Source organism: Lissotriton helveticus, chromosome 8 (genome assembly GCF_964261635.1).
Source record: "Lissotriton helveticus chromosome 8, aLisHel1.1, whole genome shotgun sequence".
NCBI classification, from domain to species: domain Eukaryota; kingdom Metazoa; phylum Chordata; class Amphibia; order Caudata; family Salamandridae; genus Lissotriton; species Lissotriton helveticus.
In genome coordinates, this window is record NC_136069.1 from 104309146 (window position 1) to 104332212 (window position 23067).

The 23067-nt window shown below is 48.1% G+C and overlaps 1 protein-coding gene across 2 annotated transcripts in view; it reads right to left on the bottom strand.

Annotated features, from left to right (window-relative positions):
• The window catches only part of CD247 (CD247 molecule), a 205949-nt gene that overhangs the window by 43480 nt on the left and 139402 nt on the right, over positions 1 to 23067 (bottom strand). Inside the window, exon 5 of one of the 2 annotated variants that reach the window (XM_078656700.1) lies at positions 4634 to 4669. In XM_078656700.1, coding sequence (XP_078512826.1) covers positions 4634 to 4669 — 36 coding nt within the window. Of the gene's footprint in view, positions 1 to 4633; positions 4673 to 23067 lie in introns of both variants that reach the window. The other variant, XM_078656699.1, reaches the window with a different exon arrangement.

The window sequence follows — 23067 nt, forward strand, 5'->3', positions numbered from 1 at the left end:
ACACTTTGCACAAAACCAATAATCAAGTAACAATAAGGCCAAATATCTTCAAGGTTACTCAAGGGAACAAAATGGAAATGGCCACCCACGTACCAAAAACCCTCTGTGACCAGAAAGTACACAGTCGATAAAGAGTAAACAAAATATTGCTCCAGAGCAAAGGACAGATTAACAATCAAAATGGAATCATAGCAGACTATCAGTCCAATAAGGTTTCCAGATTCAAGGTATTCTCAAAAAGTATTCTTTATTTTCTTGTTTCCTTTATTCTTATCACAATTGTAGTGTATTACACATGACTTCTTAGTGGTGAGTTGGCATAGATGACATCACCAAATGTAGCCAATAGCCGACATGTGTTTCGTCTCGGGGAAAATCACCCGACGACTTCCTCAGGGCAAGCACAAATCTCTGTAGAGAAGTTCACCACATTCCAGGTAAAACCTGTATGTGGTCCCTTATAACATGGGTCTAGAAAATATATTTCATATATGATATGTGTTCTTCAGTGTTCAGGCGTATTTTATTAAAAACAATCTCGGTCGGACTCATAATCTGGTCCGGAAGTATATAAGTAGAATAAATTCATATGAGGGAGAGGACTCCTGCCATCATCGTTAGCTCGAAAGTCAGCTGACTTTCGAACTAACGATGATGGCAACGAAACATGTGTCGGCTATTGGCTACATTTGGTGATGTCATCTATACGAACTCACCACTAAGAAGTAATGTGTAATACACTACAATTGTGATAAGAATGAAGGAAACAAGAAAATAAAGAAGAATACTTTTTGAGAATACCTTGAATCTGGTAACCTTATTGGACTGATAGTATGATATGATTCCATTTTGAATGTTTAGCTGTCCTTTGCTCTGGAGCAATATTTTGTTTAATGAATACACTTGTAGTATGGAGTTATTCTAGCCCAAAAGTAAGGGTCCTGAAAGGACCATCGGTGTAGGATGTCACAATATGTCTCAGAATCCAAACTGCCAAACAATGATACTTTTTAGGATGCCTGTTGTTGGTGACTGTTGGCAAGGCAGAACTGGGCAGTAAAATCTGACCCTTTTGCTTGACATTGGATTTCTCACATTAATGGGCAGATTTACAAGCCCCTTGTGCCCCTTTTACGCCGCCGTTGCGTCCCTTTTGTGATGCAGCGGCAGCGCAAAAGATGCACCATGGTGCGGGGTACTTACAACGTGACGCATCTGGGAGATGCATCACGTTGTAAAGCCCTGTGCCAGAAGGAGGCGTTCCTGCTCAAGGGGAGGCGTTCCGGCGCAGGAACGCCTCCTAAAAGTGGAAGAGTGAAATCTACAAGATTTCACTCAGTCACTTTTGAGCCCATGCTGCGTCAAAACCCTGCGCCTGCTTGAAGCAGGCGTAAGGATTGACCCAGCATTGTAACAATAGAGCCCCACAGAGCATTGCTGGAGCTGCGTCGCGCTTGCAACGCAACTCCAGCAATGCGCCGCCTTTACGGCACAGATGCGTCACGCATCTGTGCCTTTTTTTGCCCCATGGTGCGCCGCATTGTAAATGCGGCGCATCCATGCTAGCGGAGGCGTGGCGCACAATAAGTGGCGCATCCCTGCTGATATGCAGGGATGCTCCAGTTATTGTAAATCTGCCCCTAAGTGCCTTCTTTAAACTGGTTCTGCTAGCAGCGTTACATGCGTTGGTTCTGTATTCCAGAGATGACCCTCAGCCAGGCGGAGTGTTCTTTCTCCCAGGCTTCTAATGAATTTAATTTGAATGCAAACATTCAGTGCACACATTTATTGAATTAATAGATACATATGGCACGAACACATCAAAAAAGTATACTGTATTCGTAACCATGTATTGCATGTAATGTACATACCACTATCTTATTAAACCAATGAGTTAATATGTGTATTCACAAAATAATGTATTATATATATAAATGAGTACGGGTTTTGGCTATATTGCATGAATATGTGCTTTATCACGTAGTTGAAATATAACCTAATTCTTTCTGATTTATAAAGTATTTACAATTAATGTATTCAATTTAATTTGTATGTATTTATAATTCTTTACTATTATTGGCAAGCAATAAACATAACATAGGCATTATATAGTAATGTATTGAATTTAATTAAAATCAAATTACATTTGAATATTATTAAAGATATTGAGACATCTATTGTACTTCTAGAAATGTAATATGCGTAATTTCCACAAAACAGAGGTTTCACCTTCAGCTTAGAGCTTCCTTGCCTTCTCACGTCATATTTAATGCTGTTCAGGATAAGCAGATAGATGGTGAAAAGTAATTCTGGCTGAGTCCTATCACCCCACCCAAGACATACCAAGTCACAAATATGTCGTCACTGTGCCACTGGAATCAAGCTATCCTGGCTGAAGAGGGGTGAAACCCCAAAACCGGTCCTCGGAAGCTTGTTTCCGGTCCAGGGAGGACCTGGCTTGGCAGTTCGGGCTGGACTGTTGCCATGAGGCACAGGGTCAAGACTGATTTGCATATGGCCAGGTCTAAACTGGGGTGGCATGATGGGCAAAAGAATTATGGATTTAACCCAGATCTCTTGACCAGGGGTGAATGTTTTGATTTGTTGTGCATGCCGTCCATCAATTGTGTCTTTTACAAATATGTTGTCAGCAAAAGTGATGGGGGCAGTAGGTAGTGTAACTACATGCAGCGAAAAAGGGGGTTCAATAGGACAACCCTAGAAGATACATGGACAAAATTTTGCTGATCAGACTCTTTGGAATGCTTCAAATGGTTAAGACTATCAAAGTTTGAAAATTAGTCAAGGGTACCACTTATGCCGGAATTTCACTTAACTCATCCAAGTTGAACCATTACATTATCCTATCTATTTGTTCATCATTGTTGCCTATAGAACAGAGCTAATAAGGCAGGAATAATATTCCTGTAATTCATCAGAAATAAAAAATATTTTTTCAGAAAATTAAAACTCTGTGCTCCAGGATAGCGGCCACAACAGAGCATAAAGATATTGGTCGGAAAGGCCTCACCCACTCTTTTGTTGCACGCTTCATCATCGGCAGTCAAACCCACCATGTTAAGATGATACTAACATGATGTTCTCAACCTCATTGTGGAAAGAGATCCGAATATTAATGTTCTGGTTATATGTGGGGTCCGGTTAATCCTAAAACAACCTAAGTGTAAATCCAAGGGTTTCCTTTATTTTAGGGTACACTTGGTTGGATTAAAACCTAAGGATGCTAACGGGAGCTTATTTTGCCAACATGTTTTAGCCTCATTGGATCCCTCATAAGAAGGGATAGGGCCTTTGTCCGAGTAGTCTAAGTACCCCCATCGTCAGTCACTCACGCACCTCTGAAATTTATGTTCATAAGAGTAAGTCTTACCTGTCAGTCTAGGTACCTGCCTGTGCTCTTCATTACTGGTGGCGGCCTGCTGTAGATCTTCAGTAGGAACATGTACCTTGATGAATGTGTGACTACAGGAGAGGTTCCTCCCGGCGCGCCTTTGTTATGACACACAAATAATTTAGGGTGGAGACAGTGGGCTGACAGGTAAGACTTGCATACACATGAGAGGTGCCTGAGAGACTGATGATAAGGGTAGCTGGACTGCCCTGACGAGGCCCTGGACCCTCTTATGAGGGATCCAACCAAGGTCAAAACATGTTGGGAATAATGCATTGAAGTGATGCTCGAGACACTCTAAAATAAAGGAAACCCTTGGTTTTACACTTAGGTTGCTTTAGGATTAACTGGACCCCAGGTATGACCTGAACATTATTATTCTGACCTACCTCACCAATGAGGTGGATACCTCTAAGTTAGTATCATCTTAACATGGTGGGTCTGACGGGCGATAAGGAAGCATGCCACAAAAGGGGGTTTTGTGTTAAATGTAGAGGATGTATGGCTCCTTCTTGGTGTGACTCACATCATTATTACCTCACTTTAGTTGTGCTTGAATGTTAATTTCTGCAGCTGTACATAATTCTTACTTTCTGTACCTGTGCATAAGCATGCTTTCTATACCCATCCATAATGTATTTATGTATGTCAGTGGTACTTTTTCTGTATGTGCATCAATGCCCCTACACCAATTTGTCAAAGCCCCTACGTTCACCTCTCCTTCAAAGCTATCTTGTGAACCAGAATGTTAATGCTACCCTAGGACAATGCTACTTCTGTGCACTGGATATATCCGTCTCTGGACCTATTTATGAGTCAGTATCATCCGCTGCACATTACATCTCACGTCTATAATAATAATAATCTACATTTGTAAAGTGCACCACCACCCGTAAGGGTCTCTAGGCACTGGGGGCCGTCGGGAAGATTAAGCAAGCTATTGCCCAGTCACATGGTGCTGTGCTAACCTGCCGCCGGAGCCGGGGCTCGAACCATGATCCCCAGATTCCGGAGTCAGTCACCCTAGCCACAGCGCCACACCTCTTCCTATACCTACTGGTTAAGACAACCATATTTGTGAATGTGTAATATGACCTTATGCACATATAAATTAATAGATGTACCCCCATCTTGTTAGTGCTGGTGCCCAATTACTGCCAGTTTTAAGCAGGATTTTATCCTCATGGCCTCGAGTTACTAATATCATTTGTCTCCACTTACCGAATACACCGCGTCCTGTGGGTTCTTTCGTCTCTGCTGCTGAGAACAAGAAGAGAAAAACAATGTGACTGTTCTCTTCCATGGTCGCCCTCAGCCTGTAGCTACCTGCTTTAAGGTAGTAGCCACAGTGATTTTTTCCCTCCCACCATCATACCATCCTGGCACTTGAACCCACCGGCCAGCAGCTGTGCCTACTAACCTCTCTCACTCATCTACTCCTGGTCCATGCGCTTATCACACCGCTCTAAGGCTACTTTTCAGAATTGAAGCCTAGTTCTTCTCCTTGCCTCTCTACACCACCCCCTTGCTATAGAACGCTGACCACTATCCTCAAGCGCAGGTCTACCACTCACCTCCTGGTCCCTCCTAAACTCCCATTTGAAGGTTCAACACCCAAGCGCAGGTCTATGTTGAAAGTTAGGCTGAAACCGTCAACATTATCGGCGCCCTCTTGCTCTTCTCGAACCCTTTCGTGCACGTAAACAGCCGCCATTTTGAACACCATGGCTTCCCTGCCCTTTTCTGATAACCAGCGTGTCTCTCCCTCTCCTAGCCTCGCAGGCAGCCCCCACATGCCGACAACCCCCTGCTTGCACCTGCCTTGAGTCATAAACCCCTCTTCGGCGCTGCTCTGCCCCAGGCCCTCATCCTGTTCCCAGCGCGACACCTCCCTTCTTCCCTTTCATGATCCCCGGCCCTTAGATGCAAACCCCCTTTTCCCCGTGTGCCCGTTTGTCTTCCCCGTTCCCAGGCCGACACCCAGCTCTGCCGATACTATCCCTTGCCCCTCCCCGTGCAATAGAAAGCTTCCCTCATCAAAGGACCCCCGAGTTGATCAAAGCCCCCACCCCATGAGATCCGATCGAACCCCGCATTCCATGAATTGGCGGAATATCCAGCTGCGCGATAGTCATCACCTGCTGTGACCAGGGTGGGGACTTCTACTGTAGATATGTGTGGGAACGGGCCCGAAGGGGGATTCCGAGGATGTCTTTTTCGTACATCAAAGTATTAACAAGAATGTGTTTCATGCAATAAAGTGATTAACTTGTGTATAAGAGGCCAGGCCTCAGAGATGCGAGCAGAGCACCTCAGAACGATACCTGCTGTCCAACTGACGTGTTTCTCCTCCGGAGAAAATAAAACCTTGTTTCCTGCCTTCCAGTCTCCAGCGCCTGCCTCTTCATTTGTTAAATATCTTGTGGGTTCAAGAGGCGACACCGCCGGGCAATACTTAAGAACCTTATATTCTGGTTGGTAGCGTTCAACCCGTTTACAATTGGCGTCCCAAGCGTGGGGCCCATCAGCGACTCGTGGATCCAGTGGGAGAGGTCCTGACGACAGAGTGAACGACTGCAACGATCGGGAGCGCGCCTGTCCGATAGACCCTCGTCTGACAGCCGATCATCCGAACTTCACTGGTTCCGAACAGACCTCTCTCTCGAGTGATCTACGGTCCTGACTGGGAACCATCAGGAGTGCCGCGAGGATAACGGAGAAGAGAGGACGATCGGGCGCTGGATTCGGAAGACAAGAAACTGTCCATGCGGTCCGGGTAAGGTCGTGTAAACACGACAAGTTGCGAAATAATTGCTTGACTGTTTAGGAAATACTAGTATTGCTCTTTTTATTTATTTGGAGATTCGCTGTCCGCAAACGGAGAAACAACAGGCTCTCTCTTTGCAAACAGTGGAGGATAGGTAAGGCAGCCGTCGTGCCTATTTTTTTTTCTCCCCCACTGAATAATTACTTGAAACTGAACTGTTGTTCGCAAAACTATTGTTTCCTGGAGATTCTCTGTCTGCAAACAGGGAAGAGACCTCCCTTTTTGCAGATAGTGAAAGGGGTAGGTAACGCAGATCTTTGCGGACCTACTCATTCTCCCCATTGTTATTTATTGGTCTTTTTGTTATTTGATTCATGAGGTATTCACTGCCTGCAAACAACGTAGAATAGAAATATTCTGTCCAGTCTTTGCACACAGTGATAAGATAGGCAGTGCTGACTTTTTGTCCCTCGTTACGAGCCGTCATGTCTGTCTTCTCCCCACTGATTAGTAGCCTGTTTAGCCCGGACCGCCTATTAGAGATGGACCATCCAGCCCCACTGGAAGGCACCCCTAATAAGGACATGTTCACGAAGCATGGATTGATCTCTATAGCCTATAGCAAACTATGGCATAAATACACGAAAAAGGATCGAGAAAGCCAGTGGCCACTGATAGGATCCTTCGATGATGATAAAATAAAAGCGCTAGAAACAGCCCTTGGTAAAAGCAAGACAACACCCACTATGCTTGATAGTTTCGGCATGTGGCGCAAAGAAACTGAACAACGTAAAAAGAAAACTGAGAGTAGGTTGGGAAAAGAGCTGCGAAAAGCAGCCCACCTAGCCGCCCAGAAACTGGAAAAAGAGATAAAAGAAAGAGAGAAAGCTAAACAGAAACTAGAAATGGAAACATCGAGCCAGTGTCCGGTTAGAACTTCCTCCACGCTCTACCCTGATTTACCCTCGAAACAACGAGCCAACGAGGATCTGCTGTTAGGTCCTCCTATCATCTACATGCCCCCTCCATATGCCCCTTCCCAACCCCTAGCGCAGCACGCACCACCCCCAGGTGCAAACGAAAGTACCGCCACAGCTTCGGCCCCCATTGCCTCTGTGCCTGCCGAACCCTTTGTGTTAAATACTGCATCAACGACAACGTTAGGCGACCCTGAGACTCGAGGGGCTGGCCCTGCAAGAACAAACAGACTAAGCAAAGATGAGCGAGCAGGGATCGACCGGATAGCAAAAGCACTGATAGGAAGGAAGGAAGGTGAGGAGCACATCACGGATGTGTTTAACTCATATACTGGGAGTCACAGACGACATTTTACCGTACGACTGTGTTACCATATCTTGAATGCATACGAGGACCGATATCGAGACAAAGGTCCCGAGAACCTAACGGCTCTGTACCGGAAGGTCGATATCGGGGAAGAGGGCGAGTGTGATGTGTCGGACCTCCTTACGCGTACGCTTGAGGTTTTCCGCCACCTCACTGAACGAGAATCGGGGACTAAACCCGCGACACCCGTAGCAACCGAACCTCAAACTGAACAACCTAACACTATGATGCCAATACGAGAGGCTGCCCCTTACTGGGTACCACCCCGAGGTTCAGGGACTAACGATGATGCAAACCACCAGGATGCAAAAGGAAGGGTAGTGTACAACTGGGTCTACCAGCCCTGGGACCGGCAAGAGATTCTGACATTCCGGAAATCTCTGCCCGACCTACGTAAAAACCCCACTGCCTTTTATACTGAATTGGGTACAGCCCTGGGTTCAACGATTATGACCCTGGCTGACATCGACTTGTTCTTTGGGTTATGTCTACCAGCTGATGTATGGAAGCAAATCCGGAAAGTCGACCACCTTGAGCTGTTTGGACATACCTGGTCACAACTCGATGATCTGGATAAACAACGGGGACCAGGACAAAAACCTTTGAAATCCATTCTAGACCTTCCGGATAGAATCGTAGAGAAATTAAAAACCCTGATTCCAGAAAAGAAAGTGGACTGGTCGATAGTAACAGCCTGTCGCCAGAAACCCCAGGAGGATGTATCGGAATACTTCTCCCGGTTTGAAACGGTGTTCTCTGATTACAGCGGCCAGGACATGACCACTGCAACCGGACACCATCTGTTTGTCCAGAATTATGTTAAGGGTCTGTCATCAGAGATCTCCCAGAAACTACAGGCCAGCGAGAGTAGTTGGGCAGCCTCCAAACCTACAGCTATTCTCCAAATGGCCCAATATTATGAACATCAGAAAAATGAAAACGATAGGGCAACAGAGAAAAAGAAAAAGGACCTGAAAGAGAGGGTGATGATTGCCAAACTGCAAGGGGTGACTATAGGACGAGACCAATATCGGGGAAATTACCAGACGAACGTCCCTAAGACTGCATTTCCCCAGGACCGCACTCTGACTTCCTACAGTGGACGCACAGACCTTAGAGAGAACCAGTGTGCTTTCTGCAAAGGAACTGGCCATTGGAAATCCCAGTGCCCAGTTCTTTTGGAAATAATCAAAAACAGAGACCCCAGGGACATAGCAAATGGACTGAGAAATAAGGGACAACAGCGAGGGCCCCCACATGACACGACTAACGACAGATCAGGCAGACCAAATACGTTTGATCGACCCAGGCAGAACCAATATCAGCAATCCGACTATGAGGACGCCCACGACTTCGCATAGGACAGCCAAGGGCAAGGGAGGGATCCAGTCGAGCTCTATGTTGACCAGCAGGGCCCTTACGTCACTGCTAAGGTCCTGGGTACCAAGTCTCCATTTCTGGTAGACACTGGCGCAACCCGTAGCGCGTTATCTAAACGACTGATTCCAAGGGCACCCTTGTCTGACTCACTCATAACATCGACAGGTTTCGACGGAACGCCCTCAACTAACCCTTTGTCTGCCCCGATTCTCTTTGACGTAGAAAACAACACCACTGACACCACGTTTTTGCTCTCCTCCAATAGCCCTGACGCCATTATGGGACTTGACTTACTAAAACACTTCCGAGCGACGATCAGATGTTCTCAAGATGGAGTTCGAGTGTTTCTTTACGACAACCCCGTTCTGCTTAGACATTGCTCTCCCCAACACATGTTTTCCATCACCGACACTGACGCATCCCTGCTTGACACTCTGCCTCCGTATCTGTGGGCCAAAACGGATTCGGACGTAGGACGTATGTTGATTGACCCAGTGCACATTACTGTCCGACCAGACGCAACACTCCCAAAACTTCCACAATATCGGATATCGCCCGAGGGCGAGAAGGCATTGGTAAAGATTATCCAGTCACTGATAGACGCAGGAGTGGTAGAGGAAGTGGTTAGCAACATTTGCAACAGCCCTATCTTGCCCATCATCAAGAAACAGGGAGAGGGAGATGAGAGAGCATACCGTTTTATCATCGACCTCCGAGAGATCAACAAAGTGGTGGTACCCCAGTACCCTGTGGTCTCAGACATCACCACCATCCTGACTTTGATTCCTCCTACTGCCACCACCTTCACTGTCATCGACCTCAAAAATGCATTCTTTTCCATCCCCATCCACCCAGACAGCCGATATATCTTCGGCTTTACCCTAAAAGCCCGCTCATATAGGTTTTGCCGAGCACCCCAGGGCTACACAGAAAGCCCTAGCATCTACAGCCAGGCCCTAAAACGACAACTGGATCAAGTCCAGTTACCCGATGGAGTGGTGTTGGTACAATATGTCGATGACATCCTTTTGGCAGCTGACACTACCCCATTAGCGGTTACCGCCACCATTCAACTCCTACACTTCCTTGCGGAAAGTGGTCACAAGGTCTCCAAGAAGAAGTTGCAATTCTGCCAACCCCAAGTCACTTACCTAGGCCACCTTTTGTCCAAAGAAGGAAGGAAACTCACTCCCGACCGGATCCGAACCATTCTTGAAACTCCTGTCCCTAAGACCCAGAAACAGGTTCGCTCCCTACTGGGCCTCACCTCCTTCTGTCGACAGTGGTTACCAAACTTTAGCCTCATTGTGAAACCGCTGCTTTCTCTGCTAAGTAAAGACATCCCCTTCCCTCTCCCTTGGACCCCTGAGTGTCAGACCTCCTTCACTGAACTACGAGATGCCCTTTGTTCGGCCCCTGTCCTGGGTACCCCAGATTACAGAAAGCCCTTCTCCCTTTACACTCACGAAAGGGAGGGGTGCGCTTTGTCCGTCCTGACCCAGGCCACTGGCCCGAGACAACGACCGTGCGCTTACTTCTCTGCCACTCTTGACCCTGTAGCCAGGGCCTTACCTGCCTGCCTTCGAGCCGTGGCTGCTGCTGCAATCTCTATCCGACAGAGTGAGGGGATCGTACTCTCGAATTCCCTCACGGTATTGGTACCCCACGCAGTCGACACCCTCCTGAACCAAACCAAGACGCAACACCTGACGAGCGCACGACTGACCGGATACGAACTGACTTTGCTTGCACCCCATATCACCCTGAAAAGATGCACCACACTGAACCCGGCAACTCTGTTACCCTTACCAGAGAACGATCCCAATGTTCACCCTATACATGACTGCGTGACTCTCACAGACGAACAGACTAGAAGTAGGGTTGACCTCAGAGACACGGCTTTCCCTGACCCCGACGGGGAGCTGTGGGTGGACGGTTCTTGCATCAAACTCCCCGATGGCACCACTTCCGCTGCCTATGCAGTCACCACGGCTCGAGCTGTAATCGAGACAGCCCGCATCACGCAACGATCTGCTCAGGCAGCGGAACTAATTGCCCTAACACGAGCTTGCATCCTAGCAGCAGGAATCACAGCTAACATCTACACCGACAGCCAGTATGCCTTCGGGGTGGTTCACCATTTCGGACTCCTTTGGAGGGAGAGGGGATTCTTGACCTCACACGGCACACCCATTCTACACGGGGATCTAGTCTCCGCCTTGATCGAAGCTGTCCTTCTCCCCAAAAAGCTTGCGGTCATCAAATGCCAGGCACACAAAAGGGTGACGGACATTATTGGACAGGGAAACGCGCTAGCCGACATCACTGCCCGAACGACAGCTGAAAATAGGACGACCACGCGTATGTACGTGACCAGGTCACAAGCAGAAAACTGGACTGACGCTAAGGACACTATCAGAGACATTCAAACGGCTAGCACACAACACGAACTGACTGAATGGACACGGGTGGGAGTGAAAGATGACGAAGGCTGCTGGCGGACAAAAGCCACAAACAAGTGGTTGCTACCTGACTCATACCTGATTCCCATACTGACCATGGCACACTCCCCTGCCCACATAGGGTCAGCCCCCATGATCGAACTTGTCTCCAGAGTTTGGCACAATGATAAAATCCCAGATTCCGCCAAACGCCTGGTCCAACAATGCTTAATATGCCTGCAACACAACCCCGGGAAAGGAACTGTAGTACCCCGGGGGGGGATTTGGGGTCCCAAACCACCCATTTGAAGTCCTGCAGATGGACTACATCCAGCTAGACAGGTGCCAGGGCCTAAAATATGTACTTGTTGTGGTGTGCGCATTTAGCAAGTGGGTGGAAGCATATCCAACCCGTGACAACACCGCTATGGCCACTGCAAAGGTACTGTTAAAGGAATTTTTTCCCCGTTACGGCCTCTGTCGTATCTTATGGAGTGATAATGGCCCCCACTTCGTAGCCGAAGTTATCCAGCTCATCTTAAAGGGATTGGGCATAAAACAAAAATGTCATGCAGTCTTCCACCCCCAATCTGCCGGACTTGTTGAGCGACACAATGCCACAGTAAAGCTTAAACTGGCCAAGATAGTGGCTACCACGGGTCTGAAATGGCCAGACGCCCTCCCACTGGCATTACTATCGATGCGCTCTACCCCCACCCGACATCACTTAACTCCTTATGAAGTTGTCTTCGGTCGACCCATGAGTGTCTGGTCTGCCCCAAAACCTACCTCCATTCATGACGTCCCGGACGTCCTAATGTCTGATTACCTGTATAAATTGACTGAAACTCTGTCTGTCATTCATCAGCAGGTGCAGCAGGCCATCCCCGATGCTTCCAGGGGTCCGGGCCACACCATCCAGCCTGGGGATTTCGTGCTGATCCGAAATTTTCAGCGATCGAAGAGTTTGGAACCCCGGTGGACGGGCCCCTGGCAAGTGTTAATCACCACCCGGACGGCTCTTCGTGTGGAGGGGAAACGGCACTGGCTGCATGCACACCACTGCAAGAAGGTCTCTCCGACCCTAGCCACGACGGAAAACATCGACAACCAGGAAGAGCTCCTGAACAAGGACCGACCGTCACTGGCCTGCTATCCGGATACTGAAGCGCTTGAACTTTCAAAATTCTCTGATCCCACTGTGCCATCTAGAGAAGGGTATTTCCTGCGTCGAAAGGAGGGAGCTTCAGCTAAGTAGGCCACGGACCGAGTTAAAATCTCAGAACGGTGACCTAGACACAACCAAGGGTCACCGGGAGAGAACTAAACAAAGTCTGTGGTTCTGCCCGCTACCGAGCACCTCGAAGATGATGGAAGCGCCAGATAAGAAGATGATGGAAGCAACAGGAAATACCCGCTACAGAAACCCAAGAACAGACAAACTTCACAGCTCAAAGACAATTGTACTCTTCATCACAATCCTCTTGTGCTTTCTCCTCATGACCACGCTCTGGATTATGGAGGAACATGCACCTGCTCACGAAGCATTCCTAACCACTGCTCAGCCTACCACCATGAAGGAACATTATCTGATTTCGCTCTCTCCTCAACTAAGAGAAAGGCGAAAGGAGTTTTGGAATAACTCTTTCGTGCAGCTACTTCACCAACACAATCTTGCCACCAATGCCACCAACTGCTGGATCTGTGGGTTGCTACCCCACGCCACTGGATACTCGATACCATTCATCCCTTCACCTTTCTCTGTTCACGGCTCCTGCCTTGCTTGGCTGATCCTCCTGCAAGAAAGCTATAAGGACAATGCCACCTCCAGCAGAACCGCAGCGCATTTTTCTCACGGGGTCGGGCGGAACAAAACAAAGACACACTTCTGCCCGCTGACCCCCCACGACTCAATCCACGTGGACATCCCTGAAAAGGAACGAATCGAAATGCAGGTGTTTAACAATCCAACCAGACCCACCTTCTCTTATCTGCGGAAACGAACGGCTGCCACTCTGACTGTAGCCCTGTCGGTCATCAACGTCACAGGCCACATGTGTGTAGAAGGACTTGGGACACAGCTGGTGGGCCACAGCGCCTGCCGCTTCACCAGAACTTTGGATTCCACGGATCCACCATCCTTTGTGTCATCCCCAAACATGTACTTCGTCTGCGGCACAAAGGCCTACACCTGGCTCCCCAGAGGCTGGGGGGGCACTTGTTTCATCTCCTTCGTCCTTCCCCCGACTTATGTGGCCCCAGCGGATCACCATAGACAAAAACGAGCCAAAGACATTGAGCAAGCCGACTCAACAGGAGCGCAGTTCCTCGATGCTATGAAAGGACTCGTCCCCCTCTGGGGCCCGATGGCGAACAGCCGCGCCATCCGACATCTAACTCAGGCAGTTGAAACAACCATGAACATCACAGCTGGTATCTTTGCTAACAACACTGCCGAGCTCCAAGCGGTCCGTCTGGTGGCTCTTCAGAACCGCCTGGTCCTAGATGTGGTTCTGGCGGACCGTGGAGGAGCATGCCGCATTATTGGGTCCAGCTGTTGTACATACATACCGGACAACTCACCCTCAGTGTACAAAGCCATCGAACACCTTCACAGACTCTCTTCGGAAGTCCACCAAGAACAAGAAGAATGGTCGCTTGGTGGTTGGTTCTGGGACACCGTTAAGAACTGGGGCTGGAGACTGCTCACCATTATCCTGATTCCTGTAGTTGTAATATGTGGTCTATGCTTAGGAATTCAATGTCTGCCACCTCTGTGTTCTTTATGTGCAAGTTGTATTTTCCCCAAAACTACGGACTTTGGAAGCGAACGCGTGAGGGCATTGTATGATACCGAGGTTAGGAATTTGATGAAAATTGACATTGAGTAAGCAAGTTGGCTAGATATGTTGAAAAGGGAGGACTGTTGAAAGTTAGGCTGAAACCGTCAACATTATCGGCGCCCTCTTGCTCTTCTCGAACCCTTTCGTGCACGTAAACAGCCGCCATTTTGAACACCATGGCTTCCCTGCCCTTTTCTGATAACCAGCGTGTCTCTCCCTCTCCTAGCCTCGCAGGCAGCCCCCACATGCCGACAACCCCCTGCTTGCACCTGCCTTGAGTCATAAACCCCTCTTCGGCGCTGCTCTGCCCCAGGCCCTCATCCTGTTCCCAGCGCGACACCTCCCTTCTTCCCTTTCATGATCCCCGGCCCTTAGATGCAAACCCCCTTTTCCCCGTGTGCCCGTTTGTCTTCCCCGTTCCCAGGCCGACACCCAGCTCTGCCGATACTATCCCTTGCCCCTCCCCGTGCAATAGAAAGCTTCCCTCATCAAAGGACCCCCGAGTTGATCAAAGCCCCCACCCCATGAGATCCGATCGAACCCCGCATTCCATGAATTGGCGGAATATCCAGCTGCGCGATAGTCATCACCTGCTGTGACCAGGGTGGGGACTTCTACTGTAGATATGTGTGGGAACGGGCCCGAAGGGGGATTCCGAGGATGTCTTTTTCGTACATCAAAGTATTAACAAGAATGTGTTTCATGCAATAAAGTGATTAACTTGTGTATAAGAGGCCAGGCCTCAGAGATGCGAGCAGAGCACCTCAGAACGATACCTGCTGTCCAACTGACGTGTTTCTCCTCCGGAGAAAATAAAACCTTGTTTCCAGCCTTCCAGTCTCCAGCGCCTGCCTCTTCATTTGTTAAATATCTTGTGGGTTCAAGAGGCGACACCGCCGGGCAATACTTAAGAACCTTATATTCTGGTTGGTAGCGTTCAACCCGTTTACATCTATCCCTCACCTCCTGGTCCCTCCTAAACTCCCATTTGCAGGTTCAACCCTCAAGCGCAGGTCTATCCCTCACATCCTGGTCCCTCCTAAACTCCCATTGGAAGGTTCAACACCCAAGCGCAGGTCTATCCCTCACCTCCTGGTCCCTCCTAAACTCCCATTTGCAGGTTCAACCCTCAAACACAGGTCTGTCACTCACCTCCTGGTCCCTCCTAAACTCCCATTTGCAGGTTCAACCCTCAAGCGCAGGTCTATCCCTCACATCCTGGTCCCTCCTAAACTCCCATTGGAAGGTTCAACACCCAAGCGCAGGTCTATCCCTCACCTCCTGGTCCCTCCTAAACTCCCATTTGCAGGTTCAACCCTCAAACACAGGTCTGTCACTCACCTCCTGGTCCCTCCTAAACTCCCATTTGCAGGTTCAACCCTCAAGCGCAGGTCTACCGCTCACCTCCTGGTCCCTCCTAAACTCCCATTTGCAGGTTCAACCCTCAAACACAGGTCTGTCACTCACCTCCTGGTCCCTCCTAAACTCCCATTTGCAGGTTCAACCCTCAAGCGCAGGTCTATCCCTCACATCCTGGTCCCTCCTAAACTCCCATTGGAAGGTTCAACACCCAAGCGCAGGTCTATCCCTCACCTCCTGGTCCCTCCTAAACTCCCATTTGCAGGTTCAACCCTCAAACACAGGTCTGTCACTCACCTCCTGGTCCCTCCTAAACTCCCATTTGCAGGTTCAACCCTCAAGCGCAGGTCTACCGCTCACCTCCTGGTCCCTCCTAAACTCCCATTTGCAAGTTCAACCCTGAGTAGCTTCCCTGCTAACCTTACTCTGTCAAACGTTTACTCCCTCCTTCCCACCCTTACGTGCTCTTTGTCTGCTTGTTGACTTGGCCCTATTCAGTGGAGCCCTCATCTTCATCTCAATGACTCTTGCCTACTGTGTAGCTTCACCCCCAAAGTTCCCCTCCCAAAACGCAAGATTATAACTCCCACAAGGTGCCCTTTGCACATGCATTTACCATCACTTCCAGAAATTACATAGGAACGGGCAAACCAGAGCAACCGGAAACTGCTGTGCATGCCATCTTTCAATGCTCTGATGTCTGCTCATTCTTCTAGGCACCTAACTTACAGCCTGATTCATGTAGCTAAAAGCGCTCGCAAAAGGGCCAGATTCTGAGAATCTGGCCCTTTGCGAGTGCGATTTTTGCATTTGGTATTCATCATCCCAAATGCAAAAATCGCTATTTAAGAATTCGCATATTTGCGAGGAATTGCATTTAAGGAATCTCTAATAGAGATTCCTCAAATGCTATTCATGACACAATAAAAAATTGCGATTTTGCACTTCTGGGCCGCTATTTACCGAGAGGTCAGACCTCTCGGTAAATAGCAAAAACTCAGAAAAATGCTTTTAAAAGCATTTTTCTAAGTTGCATGTTGCACACACACATGTCCTTTGGACATGTGTGTGCGCAACACCTGTTCAAATGTGCATTTTAGGGGTGCTACAGGGTGTCCTTTGGACACCCCTGGCACCCTTAAAATCGCTATCTGATTTGCGAGTAGCAAATTGCTACTCGCAAATGAGGGATACTCCCCATTCATTCCTATGGGCCTTTTGGCCCATAGGAATGAATGGGGAGTTATTCCTTTTTTTGCGAGTAGCAAATTTCTACTCGCAAATAGAGAACATGTAGGAATCGCTATTTATTTAGCAATTCCTACATGAATGCCGTTTTGCGTGTCCTCAATAGCGAGTCGCTATGATTCGCTATTAGGGCCACGCAAAACGGCCCGTACATGAATCAGGCTGATAGTCCTCTCCTTCTGCCTCCTGTACACACTCTGGACCTCATTGCAGCCACCGAGTGGATCCAGTGAGTTTCTCCGGTACTAGCTTTGTGCTAAAGATGGGTACAGACAGAAGGCATCACTGCAGTCACTGAGGTTCCTGCCTCCTTCTCACTGACTCACTGTCTTCTGATAACATGTATAGAGTCTGTGGGTTTCATAGCAATCGATATTCAGAGCTAGGATATCTATATCATATTTACAGCGCCTTTGTTGAGAGTCCAGACAGGATTTTGATGTCACTGCAGTCAATCAGTGCCTGTCTTCTTGTGGCAGGTGGGCACAGTATAGACTATGGGCTGGATTAAGAGTTTGGCAGTCCATCTGACCGCTGAACCCAAAGTGGAGGTGCGTTGGCAGTCGTGGAACGCCGCACCAATGGTCCAACCGCCGCAATACTAGTACGGCGGTCAAACCGTGAGTGAACCTCCGCAGCTGCGAAGGATCCACGGTCCTTGGCGCTGGTGTAGCAGTCTTTACACAACTATATGCTTGCCAGTGCCACTGTGGCACGACCAAGCATATTACAAGTTTCCTCACTGCGACCCTAATCACAGTGGTGAGATTGCATTTGTTAGGGTGGCTGTGAGGAAATTAAGGGGGCCCTACAGGGCCTCTTAGTGCCTTATAGCCCATGGGATGCATGCAGGAGGGCACATGGTATGCCTCCCTGTGTGCCGTGCCGCTCTGCTCCCGCACCGCCAAACTCGTGATCAGGCCCTTTGAGTTTCATTGCAACCAATAAACGGAACCAGTTACCCACCGTATCTCATTCTTACTGACTTTGCTGCAGATGTGTACAGATTGCAAGCTTCATAGGAGTCCATATGCAGATCTTTGATGGCTATGTCCCCCCGGTTATTTATCCTCAGATTTCATGAGTTACACGAAAGGAGAGCTATTTAGGCTGAATCCTGGAAAGGGAACATGTGGATGCCCTCCGATTCCCCTAAAGACAGCAGACAATGGCATGAAAAGCATATGCCCCAGCTGCCGGCTATACCTCCCCCATGTTCTTGACTTCCCAGCTACTGGTACTGGTGTTAGTCCAGTTAAAAAGACAAGTGTAGCTGATGCATGTCCTTTAAAATGTGTCTTATTAAATGCCTGATCATTAATTAAATACAGCACAGAATGTGCGCTATTATTGGATGAATATGAGATCAAGTTGGCTTTCATTACTGAGTTGCGGGCAGATAGTGATTCTGGACCAGATTTAGTGAAGGTAACTCCCCCAGGTTTTCATTGCTATACACTGGATAGACCACACAAATTGGGGGGGGCTGGCAGTATCTACCATGATTCGGTGGAAGCTACTTTCCATATTGCTTCAATACTTCCAGTGAGGCTTTAACTTTCAGTATTCATACGGCACATTATAGAACCTTCAAAGGTATACTGCTTTACCGTCCACCTGGCCCCAAAAGTGGATTTCTGGATATGCTAGGCACCCTGCTTGAGGAAGGTCTATGCCTAGACTACTACACGGGGCTGGGAGATTTTAATTTCCATCTGGAGGTCCCCTTGGATCCAGATACTTCTCGACTGGAGCAAATTATGGGGGCTGGAGATCGTAAGCAGCTGGTGAAGGTCCCGACTCATGAAAAAGGACACACCCTGGATGGGATCTATTCCAATAACCAAGACCTAGTTTGCACTACACTTCTCCCTCTTCTGTGGTCTGATCACTGTGCTATTCAATTTGAATTGAAGAGTTTCAGGGGCCATTTTGCCAGTATAAAGCCAACCCAGGAGATTGTAGCTAGGGCCTGGGGAAGTGTGGACATTATGAAATTAGGAGAAACCTTGAGGCGCTCAATGCAACTTCTCCCCCTAGGAGTGGAAGAGGCCACATCAGCCTACACACAATGGCTAGATGCAAACTGCAACTATTTAGCCCCCATAAAAAGTGGACCCCCAAATGGACTCAACCCTCAGCGCCCTGGTACTCTGAGGAACTTAGAGCTAAAAAACTGGCCTGTAAGTAATTGGAACGTGCTTGGTGGAGAAGGTATGCAAGAGCTGACAAGGAAACATATAGACACAGCATTACCATCTATAAACAGCTACTATTAGAAGCCAAAAGAAAGTTTTTCACAATGCAAATAGCATTAGCCAAAACTAACTCGAAAGAACTTTTTAAAACAATTTAAAAACTTGCCACCCCTATTGTACCCAAGAGCCAGAGCAACCCTGAACTCTGTGATAAACTGGCCGACTTTTTTAAACAAAAAGTAAAAATAATTTTCTCCTTGTTCACCCAAGCTGACAAAAGGGCACAAGTGCGGCCGTACATGGACGGGCTTGGCAGTCCCTGCCCTCTACCGGTTTTAGAACAATTTACGCCCCTGGAGATATCAGAAATGATCAAACTTCTGAAATCTATTCGCTCTGGAGCCCCCACTGATCCCTGCCCAGCATTGGTTATCAAACAAATTCCAGAAGTTATCGGAACAGCACTTGCACCCCTGCTGAATGCTATATTTAGCTTGGGCATATTTCCCAAAAAGTGAAGGAAGGCCTATGTTCTTCCTTTGTTGAAGAAACAGATCTTGGACCCAAAAGACCCCAACAACTATAGGCCAATTTCACGGCTTCCATTCCCTGCTAAAATTCTGGAAAAAGCCATGAATACCTAACTCAATGCGTTTCTTCAATCTAATAACTCCCTTGACCCATCCCAATATGGGTTTAGAGCAGACCATAGCACCGAGTTGGCTCTAATAAAATCCATGGAGGAAATTAGAGAGGCCTTGGACAAGGGAGGCAATGCCATACTGATCCTGTTGGATCTGTCCGCGGCCTTCGACGCGGTCCATCACGAAGTGTTGATGGACTGGCTGTCTGACGTAGGAATAGAAGGACGAGCATGGAAACTCCTGAAATAATTTCTATCCAATAGATTGCAAACGGTGGACTTGGACGGTAATATGTCAAAGCCATTTTCCCTCCCATGTGGGGTGCCACAAGGCTCGTCACTCAGTCCAACGCTTTTCAATATCTATGTGGCACCCCTGGCAGGAGTCATTAGATCCTTTGGCTTCCAACTCACCTCCTATGCTGATGACACTCAAATAGTGTTGTCATTGACTGAGGGGGCGGAAAATGAAACAGGGGCATGTTTCCACGATTGTATGGGTGCCATCTCTGGCTGGATGTCCTCCAACTGTCTAAAACTAAACTTTAGCAAGACCGAGGTCATAAAGTTTGGAAACAATCCACTTGTGTGGACACCCGAATGGTGACCAGAAGACCTTGGACCCTGCCCCTCGCCCACTAGGAAAGCAAAAATCCTTGAGGTATTGGTGGACAATAAACTCACCATGGGTGACCCAATAAGTGTGGTGATTTCGGCCTACTTTTTCTCACTAAGAATCACTAAAAAAAAATCACGTTTTTTCTCACTGAAAACAGCCTTAAGACAGTGGTAATGGCCCTTATAATGTCATGCCTTAACTACTGTAGAGGCTTATATCTTAATGCACAAAAAACAACATATTAATCGGCTTGAACTTGCTCAAAATGCATCGGCCAGACTGCTGTCAGGGACTCCGAAATATGTCTCTGTACAGGAGGAACTTAGACAACTTCATTGGCTCCCGGTCAAACAAAGAGTACGCTTCAAGGCACTTTGTACCGTCTTCAAGGCCATTAACGGAGTAGGACCAGATTTCCCGAGGCGTAAATTTCAATGGTACGTCCCTGGAAGAATGTTACGCTCAACAGGAGCTAAACAAGTTCTAGTCCCCTCAGTCAAAAAAGTCAACTGGGGAGGCAGGAGCTTCATCACCTGTGCTTCTAGGTCATGGAATGATCTCCCTTTCATCTCAGGAATGCCCCAGATCCAGGGCTCGAGTCGGGTACCACGCGGGTGGACGGCGTCCCCCCACTTATTTTACCGAGGGGACGCCGTCCCCCCTGCCAAATAGCTGGACTTCACTCTTTGACCTCTGTGGGACGAGGAGCTCGGCACCTTTCGTGACGTCACTTCCTGTCGTGACGTCACTTCCGGTGAAAGCGTCCCCCCACTTCTTTTTTTTACGACTTGTGCCTTGCCCAGATCTCCTTTCCTTTAGAAAAGAGCTGAAAACACTGCTCTTTTCCCAGTAGCACACATCTTTATGTTTTCTAGCAGGCAGTGCTTAGCGCCAGGACACCCCAGGGTAACCGTGCGCTCTACAAAGTGTGATTAACATAACATAACATAAATATGTCCTCATTCCTGACCTTCTGTTGAGACTCTCCACAGACTGAATTTCATAGCAGTAAATAAGCTTAACTTGTGAATCCTATATCATCCAGGATGACTCTGTGCTGAGGCTATATACAGGTTATCAGTTTCATAGCAGTTAATATACAGGGATGAATCCCCATCACATCCTTACTGAATACATGCAGAACTGGAATGCCTAGGTCATCCTTACTGACTGTGCTGCGGATATACAGAGGTTGGGGGTTACATAGTAGTACATTTCCAGAGTTGTGATGTCTGTCATCCTTACTGACTCTGTGATGAGAATGTATAGAGGCTGTGGGTTTCATAGCAGTCAGTGTGCATAGTTATGTCATTCTTACTGACTGTGCTGAGCACAACAGTAAATTTCCAGAGCTGGAGTGTCTATCTCCACTGCTGACAATGTGATGGGAATGTATAGAGGCTGTGGGTTTCATAGCAGTCGGTATGCAGAGCTATGTCATATTTAGTGACTTTGCTGTGGTGGTATAGAGGTCGGGGGGTTAATATCAGTCAATTTACAGAGCTGGAGTGTCTATCATCCTTACTGACTCTGTAATGAGAATGTATAGAGACTGTGGATTTCATCGCAGCCGGTATGCAGAGCTGTGTCGTCCTCACCGACTCTGTAATGAGAATGTATAGAGGCTGCAGGTTTCATAGCAGTTAGTATGCAGAGCTGTGTCATCCTTACAGACTGTACTGAGGAGGTATAGAGGTCAGGGGTTTCCATAGCAGTCGGTACTCAGAGCTGTGTCATCCTTACTGACTGTGCTGAGGAGGTATAGAGGCTGCAGGTTTCATAGCAGTCAGTAAGCAGAGCTGTGTCATCCTCACTGACTGTGCTGAGGAGGTATAGAGGCTGAAGGTTTCACAGCATTCAGTAGGCAGAGCTGTGTCATCCTCACTGACTGCTGAGTAGGCATAGAGGTCAGGGGTTTCATAGCAGTCAGTATGCAGAGCTGTGTCATCCTTACTGACTGTGCTGAGCAGGTATAGAGGCTGCAGGTTTCACAGCAGTCCGTAGGCAGAGCTGTGTCATCCTCACTGACTGCTGAGGAGGTATAGAGGTCAGGGGTTTCATAGCAGTCAATATGCAGATCTGGGTCATCCTTACTGACTGTGCTGAGGAGGTATAGAGGCTGCAGGTTTCATAGCAGTCAGTACGCAGAGCTGTGTCATCTTTACAGACTGTGCTAAGGAGGTATAGAGGACAGGGGTTTCATAGCAGTCAGTACGCAGAACAGTGTCATCCTTACTGACGGAGCTGAGGAGGTATAGAGGCTACAGGTTTCACAGCAGTCAGTACGCAGAGCTGTGTCATTATCACTGACTGATGAGGAGGTATAGAGGTCAGGGGTTTCATAGCAGTCAGTACGAAGAGCTGTATCATCCTTACTGACTGTGCTGAAGAGGTATAGAGGCTGCAGGTTTCATCAGTCAGTACGCAGAGTTGTGTCATTCTTACTGACTGTACTGGGGAGGTATGGGGGTTAGAGGTTTCATAGCAGTCAGTATGCAGAGCTGTGTCATACTCACTGACTGTGCTGAGGAGGTATAGAGGCTGCAGGTTTCACAGCAGTCAGTACGCAGAGCTGTGTCATCCTCACTGACTGCTGAGGAGGAACAGAGGTCAGGGGCTTCATAGCAGTCAGTACGAAGAGCTGTGTCATCCCTACTGACTGTGCTGAAGAGGTATAGAGGCTGCAGGTTTCATCAGTCAGTACACATAACAGTGCCATCCTTACTGACTGTGCTGAGGAGGCATAAAGGCTGCAGGTTTCACAGCAGTCAGTACACAGAGCTGTGTTATCCTCATTGACTGCTGAGGAGGTA